General features: G+C 28.5%; 1 protein-coding gene across 1 annotated transcript; it reads left to right on the top strand.

The window, feature by feature from the left end:
- The first annotated feature begins 6,473 nt into the window (after positions 1-6,473).
- LOC8267229 (very-long-chain 3-oxoacyl-CoA reductase) lies at positions 6,474-9,323 on the top strand. Its single transcript, XM_002522267.4, has 5 exons — positions 6,474-6,925; positions 7,144-7,403; positions 7,564-7,657; positions 7,802-7,913; positions 8,613-9,323. Exons 1-5 carry the CDS (start codon positions 6,790-6,792, stop codon positions 8,803-8,805), a joined length of 795 nt encoding a protein of 264 aa, XP_002522313.1. The 5' UTR covers positions 6,474-6,789; the 3' UTR covers positions 8,806-9,323.
- The last annotated feature ends 3,544 nt before the right edge of the window (positions 9,324-12,867 follow it).

Here is a 12,867-nt window from a genome sequence, read left to right as displayed (position 1 = left end):
AGTTTAAGATTCATTAATATTTAAAAAATATTTTCAAGAGATTGTATATCTATAATATTAAGAGTTATAATTATTTAGATTAATCTTTGTTTTTTAAAATTAAAAGCAAAAATTAACTAATTAACTAATATATTAAAATTAAAAAGTACAAGATTGAATTAACTAATTGATTTTTTAGTCCAATTTAGGTTAGGAAAGGTTTAAAGTGGGAAGACATCATAAAAAGAAGAAAAAAAGAAAAGGTGGTAGAAGACAAGCCCAAACCAGAAATCTAAATTTTGTTTCTAGCTATAAGACCTTTCCTAATAAAACTAGGCTTTGTTTGTGTATGGATTTGATCCATGATTTCTTTTTAATGAAGCCCATTATTCCTCTCGGAAAATAAATTATAGTTGCAAGAATATTAGAATTAAATTGTATCATTAAGCTCCAACCTCGAATTCAGAACCCAGAAGGTTTAATAATTGATATCTTTGTACAAGATTATAAAATTTTCACTCTTTTCTTTTAAAGGTAACATGATAATCCATTTATTTCATACTAACTTTTTCTTTTTTAATAGTTAAATTTTTAAATTATTTATTATTTTTATATATTTAATACAATTTTAATTTTTTATATTTTATCCTTGTGTTACAATAAGTTTAATAAATTTTATAATATCTATAAAAGAGTAATTTAGTTTAATTTATCTAAATTTTTTATAATTAAATTTATTAAATATTCTCTTAACCCAATTAAATTACTAAAAAAGTATAGAATTGAAAAAATAATAATTAAGAAAATAAATGAACCATCATATTCAGATGATGGAACAATGAAATTGTGCAAATTTAATAAGACATGGTGTTTGTTTTCCTGAAAAAAGTTTGTATTTGTCGATTTTATCCATGAAACAACACATTGGAGGGCTTGGCCAAAGATAAACATTTCTTTTTGTAATTTACTTTTCCCCTCTGCAATAGTTGTTGTTGGTGTTGTTATCACAGTATCACTGCATGATTCCAAATTAATCAAGTGGTCCTTAGAGTGAGAAGAATAAGGGATGAAACAGAAGGTAAAGATATAAATGAAGAGAATCTCATAAATAGAAAATCCGACGTACAAAATTCCTCATAAAATAAATGGGAATGGATCGTATGGGTCCAATATAGATATAGTAGACCATCTCTAATTCATAACTCCTACCGCACCATACCCTCTCCATTTGCATAATTCAAAATTTGATAACATTGTCTCCATCCTTAAAAAGGAGGACTAGCAATGGAAGATCAATATAATCTGGTCCAGACGTGGATTCAGTCATTTGACCCTTAAAAGTTAAGCTTAGACCTAACTTCAACGTTGCAATTGAATTGCACCTATCATTTGCACGAAATGGAAGCTTTTACATTCCTTAAAGAGAATGAATACCTAATCATGATAGACACCACTCTAATCAAGATTTCCAAAAAAAGATTAGAAAACAATCAACACTTGCCTAATTTCAACGTATGCATGTTTGCATCTATATGAGTAGTTGATATTTATTAATATCAAATAATTAAATATATATTAATCGTTCAAACACTGTAATAACTGGCATACATATATTCATTACAGTAAAAAATTCTTATCCATAAATTATGATTACATGGAGCCATCCGAGCCATAAATAAATCTACAGAAATGATTTGCTTTTTGAATTGCTTTTTTTTTTTTTTCTTTTTTTCAAATGGGACCAGAATTAAGGAAAAAAGGGTAGCTACCCTTTATACAGATGCACTTTTTCTCTTCTGAAAATAGATTGTGTATAGGATGGCATCCGCCTCCACTTGCCACCCATATATATACCACCAAGGCCACCAGTTCTAGTTGCAGAGTTGCCACTTGAGCAAGGAAGGGACGAGCTTCAGTTAAGTGTACACTGCTGTCGTTTTCAGCAGTGTAAAATGACGGGTTTGGACCTAACCTCAATCAATCATTCAACAAAAACAAGAGCAGTTACCATTGATTGATCTCTAGCTAGTAGCAGCGCCCAAACCGCCCAAATCAATTAGTGGCCTCAATCTGCATTTCAGCCAGTCATGCAGAAAGTTATCCTGTAGATTATGAGGGGGCCCAGGCAACTTGGGTAGCATAAATATTAAAGCTTTCTGTCTTCAACAGCTGGATTTACATACGTATATTCACATAATATATACATATATTTATGGTGCTTGCAGCAATGCAACACTTCTGATAAAGAAGTTAACAAGAATGTTGTGAAAATGACTGTACATTCCATTTTCCTCTTATTGTATATATATTCATATCTTACTTGGACTGAGTTTTCTTAGATTATCCAGAAAATAATAAGCAAAATCTGATTGTGTTTTAGAATGGTAAATCGTATTATAAATAATAAGCGCTGAAAATAGAATGGCAAACAGGATTCGAAATGGGCCAGTGGAGAAGTTTGAGAGTAGGACTTCCACATTATTATGGTCCCAGGCTTAATGATTGAATAAGTATCTTCTTCACTCCTTTTCCTACCTCCTTAGGCATCAATCATAAAGGGCAGTAGCTGGAGTCCTTATCTACAAATGTCAAAAAAATTCATTTTTTTTTTATTCTTACTGTTTTAAATTTAAACATGGAAGCTTATGATTATAATCATGTGTAGTATCCATGTGTTGCTGTCTGCTCAATCTGAACATATTGTTCAATAGGCTGAACACATATTTTCGAATATTTGAACCGATCGAGTCTTAAAAGGATGAATTTAAATAATAATAATAAATAAATTTAAAATTTACTTTTACACCCCGTATCAGATTCAGATTAGAACTAGTAGACATCCATTATCGAATTCAATTATATTAAATTTTATCATATTTTATTTCTTTTTTATTTTAAATTTTATTAAATTTATACTTAGATTGTATTAATATATTGAATGTTTGATGTTAGACACTTGAAATTGATTAGTTTATATTTTATTATTTTTATTAGATTTTATATTTTAAAATTTGATTATTATAAATATAAAAGGGTATTTAGTGAATAAGACATCCGCCACCAATTTTAATATTCATAAAATATATCTAATACTATTTAATTTTTCAAACGAATTAAATTTAAATTTAAATATTTTTAAAATAACATATACTCTATCTATTGTATAGATTCTCCCATTATTTTGCAAGTATTTTTCTGTTACCATAAGTTTTCATATTTAAACGGGAAAGTATATGATAATAATAATGTAGTATTTATTGTTGCTATTCTCATGTTATCACAAATTTCCAAGTATATACAATTGAATTTAAAATTTAAATTATTAGGTAAAGGCCCAGGAACAATTTTATAATTTTAATTTAAAAAGGATTTCGTACCACTCAGACACTAGCTAGGGAATCATTAGCAAAACAAAATAAAATGTGTCTAAATTATTTTGGAAATCACAAAAAGAAAAGGGATATGTAACTTTGTAACAATCAACGAATACTATAGCAATCTTTTTGTTAAAAAATGGTGGGGTTGTCATTTGTCAAATGTCGGCAGAAGAAAGTGAACATTGGAGAATTCCATTATTAAAGTATGGATTTATTAATCAAATAGATAATGAACCAATTGAAACAATTTCAGTTCTAGTTTTTGTTTTACTCGACACATTCAACATTTAAAGCACCTGATAGTTAGAGACTCCATATTTAATAATAATAATAATAATAAAACTTTCTAATAATCCTTTTAAAAAAGATTAATTAAAAACATAAGTTGAGAGATGAGCAGAAGAATGTTCTAGATGAATGATGAGACACTCTAGAGGGCATTGGTCAGGAATACATGCCTACATGCGTTATTTAGAAAGGCTATACATTCTCTATTTAGTTCTAAAGAGATTCCTTTTTCAATTCTCTTAGTCAGAACAAATTAAATCTTACTAACATATGCAGAAAATTATAAAATAACTTTCAACCACTGTAATCAAATATTATAAGTCAAACATTTTACTCCTACAATTTAGTTTTAGTATTTTTTTTATTTTTTATTTTTTTTTTGAAGAAAAAAATCTTGAGAAGAGAAAATGGAAAAAGAGCCGAAAAAGATATGGTGCTAAACAAAAGGCATCCTGAGAATCAAAATCTTTTAATATGTTCACCTTGCTGTATTGAAAGTCTTCTGGCAACTTGCTTTGTCTTTATTCCTTTCCAGTCATCCACATATGATTTGATGACACAGTTGAATATCCCATCAATTACATATTTTCTTTTCCCAAAACAAAAAGAAACTGCTTTGCCCTACAACTAAACTTAAGACATTAATACTCCAACCATTCTATTTTGATATGATTGCTCTATAATTTCTCATTATTGTACAAAACTCTTCTCCTTTTATTCTCTCTTTCTAATAATTTGATCAAGTTTATAGGAAGCAATTTGGATATTGATTTCAAAATAATTAGGAATAATTATGTGAATAATCACTGGTTTTTATATTTATTTTCAATTTAGTTATAAAATTTAATTTTTTTTTTTATAAGAGATTGATTGATAAGTTGTAAAAAACACAATAAAAATAAATTATTAGAAATGAACTGTGTGTGTTTCCAACTTTCGCCCGTTCTATAGACTGACTTATTTACTCCCTACGCCGTACAACTTCAAGAATTTCTTTTTATTAGTCTATTACAGTGCTTTTCTTCTAATAAGAAAGACAATAGAACAAAAGAAAACATTAGCAAAAGGAAATAGTGAATTTTCAAGAATTTCAGTAAACGAGTTTGTCAAAAATCTATGAACTAAAATCTTCATGTATACAAATACGTTCAGCTTTTACATCCAATGTAAGAACAAGTAGATAGGAATTCTGACCCAAGAAAGACACATGAATAAAGCCTCTTGCACATGTTACGTTCAGCTGATAATTATATTTTCGCCTCTAATTCGGCAGTGAGCTTTGTCTAAGTGACACGTTTTTACAGTGATGAAAAATCTTATTTAACAGTCATTGATGAAATTTCATGCATTAGATCAATTATTATTTTTAACTGATGTTCTTTTAGACATCTAGCTGAATTAAATTACTAATAAAAAATTAAAATTTCTTATCTCTTTCTCTCTCTCTCTCTCTCTCTATATATATATATATATATATATATATATATATATATAATTATTATTAGATTTTTTCATAATATAGGAATTACTGATAAAATTGTATATTTCAAATTTGAACTTGAATCATCTTTTAGCCATCACTGACTACTTGTAGATCGGCGGTGATTTATTTTTCTTTTTGTTAATAACTAGTTTTATAAATAATTATTAATATTTTTTAGAAAAGTTTAATGGTCCTGCATTATGAGAATATTTAAATTCTCGTCTATGGTAGTGGTGAAGAAAAAAAAAATCAATATGTGATATAATACCATCAAATGGAACACTCTTTCTGCAGAATTGCAGTCTATTACTCTATCGTTACGATCGATAATTATCATGAATAAATTTATTTATATATATTTCTTGATATTTGATATTTATTTTTAATTTTATATCAAAATTTATTAATTAATTTTTATTAATAAAATATCTATATATTTTCTAGAAAAAGTTTCTAACTTTGAATCAGAACCAAAATATAAATGAGAAACGTGGTAAATATGGAGGTGTTCAAAGTTGCATTCTGGTCCATCCTATTTGTTGTTGATAGATGCTACTCAACTAATCCAAGTCTCAGAACTGAATTTGTATTTTCATTTTTCCCCAACAAAGCAAAAAAATAAAAAATAAAAATCAGAAATTACAGATAAGCCATTAATTTCCGTCCTAAAAATAAGTGACTATCTGAATGTGAATTTGTCTCATTTAAGCACTAACCATTTTTAAAACGGTTCAATAAATCTAAATTAAAATTTATAATTTTACAATTTTTAATTGTTGGCAATTCAAGTATTATGCAGGAATCAGTGAGTATTGGATCTGAGAAATTAACGGCCAATTCCACTAAGAAAGCAATGTAAACCCTTTTACTCTACGGGCTCAGTATGGAGATGAAATTTTAATTTTCGAATTTATATTTTGATTTTTTTACAATATTTAGTATTTTAATAATAATTTTAGTTTCTAATTTAAAATTAAATTAAATTAGACTATTATTAAATCTATTTAATGGGCTAAAATAAATATAGAATAATTTAACTACACCTAGACACTTAATTCGAGTGGTAACAATGTTTATTTTTAGAGGCGTGAATTTTAAAATTCGAGTCATTTTCTCAATGTTAAATAAGTTTTTTACTTTTACGATAAAGATAAAAGGATCATTATCCCTAATGTGGGATCCACGATCAATTGGTCCTTCAATGAATTAAAAAAGAAAGATAATTTAGGTAAAAGTTGAATGTTATATGTGCCTTTTGCCTTATAAAACACCATCAGAATGCAACAGTTATCTGCCTAATCTTAAAAGTGGTATATAAATAAGGATGCAAAAGCTCAGTGCTAAGGCAAAAAAATAAAAATGCCTCTTGAGAAGGAGGCAGCGAAGTAGATAGCTATGAAGAAGATTGTGTACCCACAGTTCAATCTCAGTCCCACCTCATCATTTCTCTTCTATTCATTTCTTCTCTTTCTTTTGTTTTTATTATTTTATTTTTTCTCTAAATGTAAAATCATAAATCACCCAGTAACTTTCTTGCTTGAGTGAGAAAAACTACTAAACACAGTGCTGGTGCTATATCTTTTATATACTATTTCAAGAATTGGGTTCTTTTTCACATTTGAGAAAGAACCCAAGTTTAGTTAGCTTCATCCAAGAATCAAGATGCGGAGCATGGCCAGCTCTGCCACCCCTAAAGGCATCGCCGCCATTGTAGGCGTTGGACCAAAGCTGGGCCGATCCATTGCTCGCAAGTTTGCTCATGAAGGCTACACTGTGGCTATTCTTGCTCGTGACTTAGGTAAACCATTCTTTACTTCTTCAAAGACTTATCTAGCTAGCTAGATTTAAAGAACTCATGAGCTAATTAGAAAGCGAAACTAGTTACAAGTGAAAAGAAAAAGGTTATCACCTTTTTTCATGTAATTCGCATGCGCAATGAAAGATACTATGCTATTAAAGGTGAGATTTTAGGGCTAATTTTGGTGATTTCTTTTTCTTGTTTTGTTGTTGTTGTAGGGAGATTATCAAGATTTGCAGATGAGATAGCAAGACAAGAAAAGGCTCAAGTATTTGCAATAAGAATAGACTGTTCAGATTCAAGAAGTGTAAGAGAAGCATTTGAAGGAGTTCTTTCACTTGGATTTGTAGAAGTTCTTGTTTATAATGCCTATCAACCAGTTCCTTGGCATCCTACCAATTTCACTGATATCAGAATTGACTCTTTTGAGAGGTCACTTGCAGTTTCCTCTGTAGGAGCTTTCCTTTGTGCCCAACAGGTACAATATTTATGTGTATATAATAATAGTACTCTCATGATTTTCTTTCAAATTCATGGGTTTCTTTTTTCTTTTGTGAAGATATTTAATTACTAGTATTAGCATCTCTTGGTAGAGATTTGGTATTTTATGTTCGTACGTTTTATTTTAATGGAATCAGGTACTTCCAGGCATGGTGGAGAGAGGAAAAGGGACAATTCTTTTCACTGGATGTTCAGCTTCTTTAAATGGCATTGCTGGTTTTTCTGAACTATGTAAGAAAGAAAAAGAAATATCTGATGACTGAATCCAGGATTCAATCTAGGAAAAAGAAGATCCATTTTGGAAACCTTATAAGAAATCAATATTACTAATTAATTTGTTTTACTTTTCTTCTCTTTTCTGATTCTTAAAAACAGGCTGTGGAAAGTTTGCATTGAGAGCTCTATCACAATGCCTAGCCAGGGAGTTTCAGCATCAAGGAGTGCACATTGCCCATGTTATGATCGATGGTGTAGTTGGCCCACCTAGGTTAGTTCTTCTTCATTTTGTGTGTGTGCTCTTTAGACACATTACAGGATTTTATCTATTTTATGATATTGGATCACTACCATTTATATCGTATCTTTCTCATCCAATACTTTACTAAGATTTTTTAAAAATATTCCTTCTAAGTGTTTTTCAAATGAAAAGGAGTGTCAAATATTTTCTTCTCTTTTTTTTCCTTTTCTTTTAATGAGCTTCATAAAAAGTCTGAATTTTGGGTGTCAAAGATTTTTATAGTAAAATATAAAATCAGTGGAAGTGTTATCCACTAGAAACAAATTAAACTGATTTTATTATATTATTTAAATAAAATTATATGTATTGAAAATGTTGAGTGAAATGATCTACTGATTGATAAAAAGAGAAATATTAGCAATGCTTTCCTTTGAACACTTTTTTAGATGTTTACTTTCTTATTGGTTCATTTTATCAAATCTTTTAATCTAATAACTTGTTAAACTAATTTCAACTTGATAAACTAAGTTTAAAAATTAGATAAAATGAATTAATAGAAGAGAAATTTTCTAAGCCAATATTGAAGTGAGAATGTTGCTAGAAAAATTTATCTCCAGTTATTAATGGAAGAACTAAAATTAAGAAAAGAAAAGAACATAAATGATGAAGAGTGATTGGTGATGAATGATGAGCAATTAATGAGAGGGAAGGCAAATTGGCAAATTGTAGGGGACCATCAAGCTCCCAAAGGACGTCAGTTGGGGAACAACAGCAACAGAGTGTAGGTGGAAATACTAGTGGAGACCTAATGGACCCTGACTCTCTTGCTCTAACCTACTGGCATTTGCATGTTCAAGACCGCTTCGCTTGGACCCAAGAGATCGACCTTCGCCCTTCCAACTCCATCCTTAGATTCTTCTAGTTCCCCCTCATACCCACACCCAAATGCAATTATTGCCAGCCTCTTCCTTCAATTTCCCACTTTCCCTTCACCACCGCCAAGCTTTGCACCAGAAAGATCGCACCTGATGCACTGAAACTAAAATTTAAAAGAAAAATAGCGTCGGCCCTTTTTACCTTATATATGTATATATACATATGCATACATTTTGTGTGCTTTCAGATGATTCTAGCAACATGTTTAGGAGCATTGAAGGCAATAGCTTTTTTATATGAATCCTCGACAGCGTTGTTTGTCGTTTTCAATTTGGATAATATCTTCTTTTGTCTTTCACCCCATTTTGTTTTATTAATTCCATAGCCATAAAAAGAAAAACAAAAAAACAGCCCATTTGTGATCTACGTTCAAGAGGGGAAGATTTCAAATATATATAAATATATATTTGTCTTCTGGGTTCTCATTGTATTCTCTGGTGATGAATTGATTGTATATAGTTTGTTCTATTTGATGAATAAATAAAGACATTGGGTTTGTGATAATTAATTATAATATTAGCAGCAACATATATATATATATATATATATGGAAGAAACTTGTCTGCTTGTTTAGATGGTAATGGATCAGTTTAGATTGGATGTTGTATGAAAGGGTCCCATCACAGGTGAGTTGGAGGTGGAAAGATCAAACAAGGATGGGGCAGTTGCTTGATTGGATAATTTAAGGACTTCGTGTTCTATTTTAGGACACACAACCCTCTGTATACTTCTTCCTCTTTTTCTTTTTCTTAACAAATAAAATATATATTTTCATTGCCGCACAATATTTGGACCGGCTTTCACTTTTCACCACTCACTTTGTATTAACATAGAGACTGAACAAAAAAAGTTCCCTTAAATATTTGGACGGTACCTAAATTTTTTGAGTATCTCTTAAATAATAACATATAAAAGTTTCAATTTCTGTATTATAAGCAGGTCACTTTCGTGGATCTTATTGTGAGAGCCAATGAAAAATGGATATTTCTATTATATATTTTTTAAATCAAATGCCATTTCAGTAGTCATGTTAATTTATAAATAAAACCTAAATATTAGAGTGTTTTTTTGGATGGGTATCAGTTTATTTTTTAGTAAATGAAGCATGGAAGAAGTTCAATTCACAAAATATGGTTATTTGAGGACATAAATCTAATTCAATTAAGGAATATAACCATCATATTTTACCTTAAGTTAAACATTTTATGTTACCATTATCACCATCTCAAACATATTTTTAATTGAATAAGATAACAATTAAATTGATAAACATATATAAAAAAAATGATTACATTAAAGATATATGGTAAAATAGGTTCACTAAAAAAACTAAGATTTAAATTTAAAGTTTATTTTTATATCCTACTCAATTGATATATACTACTTGAGATGAAATTTAAGAGTAAAATGTAATGGCTACTTTAGATTATAATATGATTCTAGTTTGAATTAAATATGTTTATCCAAAATTAATCTTCATTTAAGCTTTTTTAACTAAAAGGAATAATACTACAATTTGGTACCCTTTTTGAAATAAATCCTGAAACTTAGGTACCATTTAAAATAACATAACAGTTAAGGTGACAATGCAATTGTAGTATTCTTCCTTTAGTAAGATTTGAACAGTAATCCCATACTTACGAGCGGAAGGTAATAATTAGAAAGTAAGGTCTTCCAAAACTCTTTAAATAATAAAATTCAATTCTACTATTAACTTTGTCGTACAGATTCAATTTAGTTATTTTTTAAATTTATAATTTAAAAAATTTTAAATTTTATATATTTAATTTAAATTAATCCTATTTTGAAAATGAGAAAGTGAGAGTCACATGCTTTTAAAAATAAAAAATAATTAAAACTTTATTATATTATTTAGAAATTATTTTATAATTTTAGTACAATTAATATAATTAAGCAATAAGTAACTATTACCATTATTATTTTCGCTGAAACTGCTCTCATCTCCACCACGCTCAGTACCACCATCACTGTAACTATCTCATTTACCGTTATTATTAAGAAGAAAACAATAAAAATATTGTAGCCATATTTATCTTTCTTTATTGTATTTTACTTAAATATCAATATATATATATTTAATGTAAAAAATTAAATCTTTTTTGCTTTTTATTGTATCTACCCTCTTTTTAGAGAATATATAACTCATTCTCTCATTTCTATAAAAAAAAATTAATTTGAGCTAAAAATGTAAAGATTTGGGTTAAAATATTCATAAATTTAAAAAATAACTAAATTGAACTCAAACAATAAAATTAGTGGCCAAATTAGACTTTATTTTAATTTTTTACTATTATTTGTTGAAACATTGTGATTGTGATGGACCTGGAAGAGGGGGAATATGTCAAGTATACGCTTTGGATCATATATCTTTTTAAGGTTGTTTTGGATGTACAATTAAATTTCGAAAGTAATATTCTATTTCAGTTGGAAAATATTGTCAGATGTTTGGGTAGTTTACCAATACCAATATTTCATGCCTTTCTTTGTTCATGAGCATCTTTTACCAACACTTTTGGTGGCGCTTTTTTTAAATTTGATAAAAAATATATATAATTAATTTAGAGCACGTCGGATTTGATTTTTATAAGTGATAAAATACTATCTTAAAAGTTTCATTTAGTAACATTAAAAGATATCGTTACTATCTCATTTACACATTTCTTAATAAATTCAGTAAATATTTAGCAATCAATAAATTCAGTAAATATTTAGCAATCAAGATAAGTGTCCTAAGTTGCTTTTATTAGAGTGGGCAAAGACTTTTTTTTCTTCTGCTGTAATGAATGTAAAGGTCTTTATCTCATAAAGTGAAGCAGCAATGGGGGCTTCGAACGGTATAGTTTATAGATCTATTATATAGAAAGCTCGAATCAAGTGCTAATGGTGATTTATAAGGGCGTGCTTTGACAATGTACCGTGGAGTTTCTCTTCCTTTCCTGGTTACAAAGACACCAAACCTTACAAATGGGATCATCAAGCTTACGAATTCTTGGATTCAGAAAATTGCAGATTTTTATTCTTCTAATAGTGGCATGTTTGTGCTCTATGTTGTTGTAATTGCAGTGTTTGTGGACAGTTGATGAGCTTATTTTTGGATTTTTTCTTTTTATGTGTCCAAGAGGGCATTTTATTTGAGTAAAAACTTGATATAGACAAAAACTTTAAATTGGCTAATCCAAAAAGAGATCGTAGAGGATAATATTCTGAAATTACTATTAAAAGAACAATGATCAATGCTTCATACATATACATATATCGTATTAATTTATGGGATTAAAGGCACTAAGTAGAGCATCCTTTCCTAAACAAACCATAAAATCATGACAATTAACTAGCACAAAGAATCTTTTTCACACTGTTAATTCGCGTCATTTTAAACAAAAAAAAAAAAAAAAGAATTATAAAAATGGTGTCTATACTTATTCAGGTTTTGTTGTTTTGGCTCCTGTCTCTTTTTCTTTTCTCTCTCCTAACTATTTTATCTTTTATTATTTTGGTGGCAAAATCTGAAAATGCAAACCTGAAGATTTTGAATATAAAGAACTAATTGTAGTTGCTTATTTATGCTGGTAAATATGGATTGCTCGTTCTGAAATAGTCGTATATTGTGTTTGGTTAAAATTTATGGTCTTTATTTGTAAATTTAAAATTTAAATACTTTAAATAAAATAAAAATTAATTTAGAATTTTTCATATTCAAATTATATCAACTTAGTTATAATTAAACTAAATTCTAATAGAATAGATAAATATTTTTAAAAATTTTATATTATATTTTATAATACTAAAATACATTTCATTCAATTTTATCATTTTTATTTCTTTTAATATATCTTTTTAATAAAATAAAATTTTTAATATATTTCAACTGATCGTAGCATTCAATTTATCTACTTAGATGGCCAATGCTTTCTCTTTTATCCAATTACATCAACAAGTAGCCCCTTGGTCCTTGTCAAGGAAGAAGAAACCTTAACAGTCATCAAGTTAAAAAGTGGGGCCCTTCCATGCCCGGCAGATTTAAAAG

Source organism: Ricinus communis, chromosome 7 (assembly GCF_019578655.1).
Source record: "Ricinus communis isolate WT05 ecotype wild-type chromosome 7, ASM1957865v1, whole genome shotgun sequence".
NCBI lineage: Eukaryota > Viridiplantae > Streptophyta > Magnoliopsida > Malpighiales > Euphorbiaceae > Ricinus > Ricinus communis.
The sequence above is the reverse complement of the archived record's forward strand: the minus strand, read 5'-3'. Positions and strand labels throughout refer to the sequence as shown.

Coding starts and splice junctions, on each gene's coding strand:
- LOC8267229 (XM_002522267.4), top strand. CDS start 6,790: ATGCGGAGCATGGCCAGCTCTGCCACCCCTAAAGGCATCGCCGCCATT. Junction 7,404..7,563: donor CTTTCCTTTGTGCCCAACAG/GTACAATATTTA, acceptor TAATGGAATCAG/GTACTTCCAGGCATGGTGGA. Junction 7,914..8,612: donor GGTGTAGTTGGCCCACCTAG/GTTAGTTCTTCT, acceptor GGCAAATTGTAG/GGGACCATCAAGCTCCCAAA.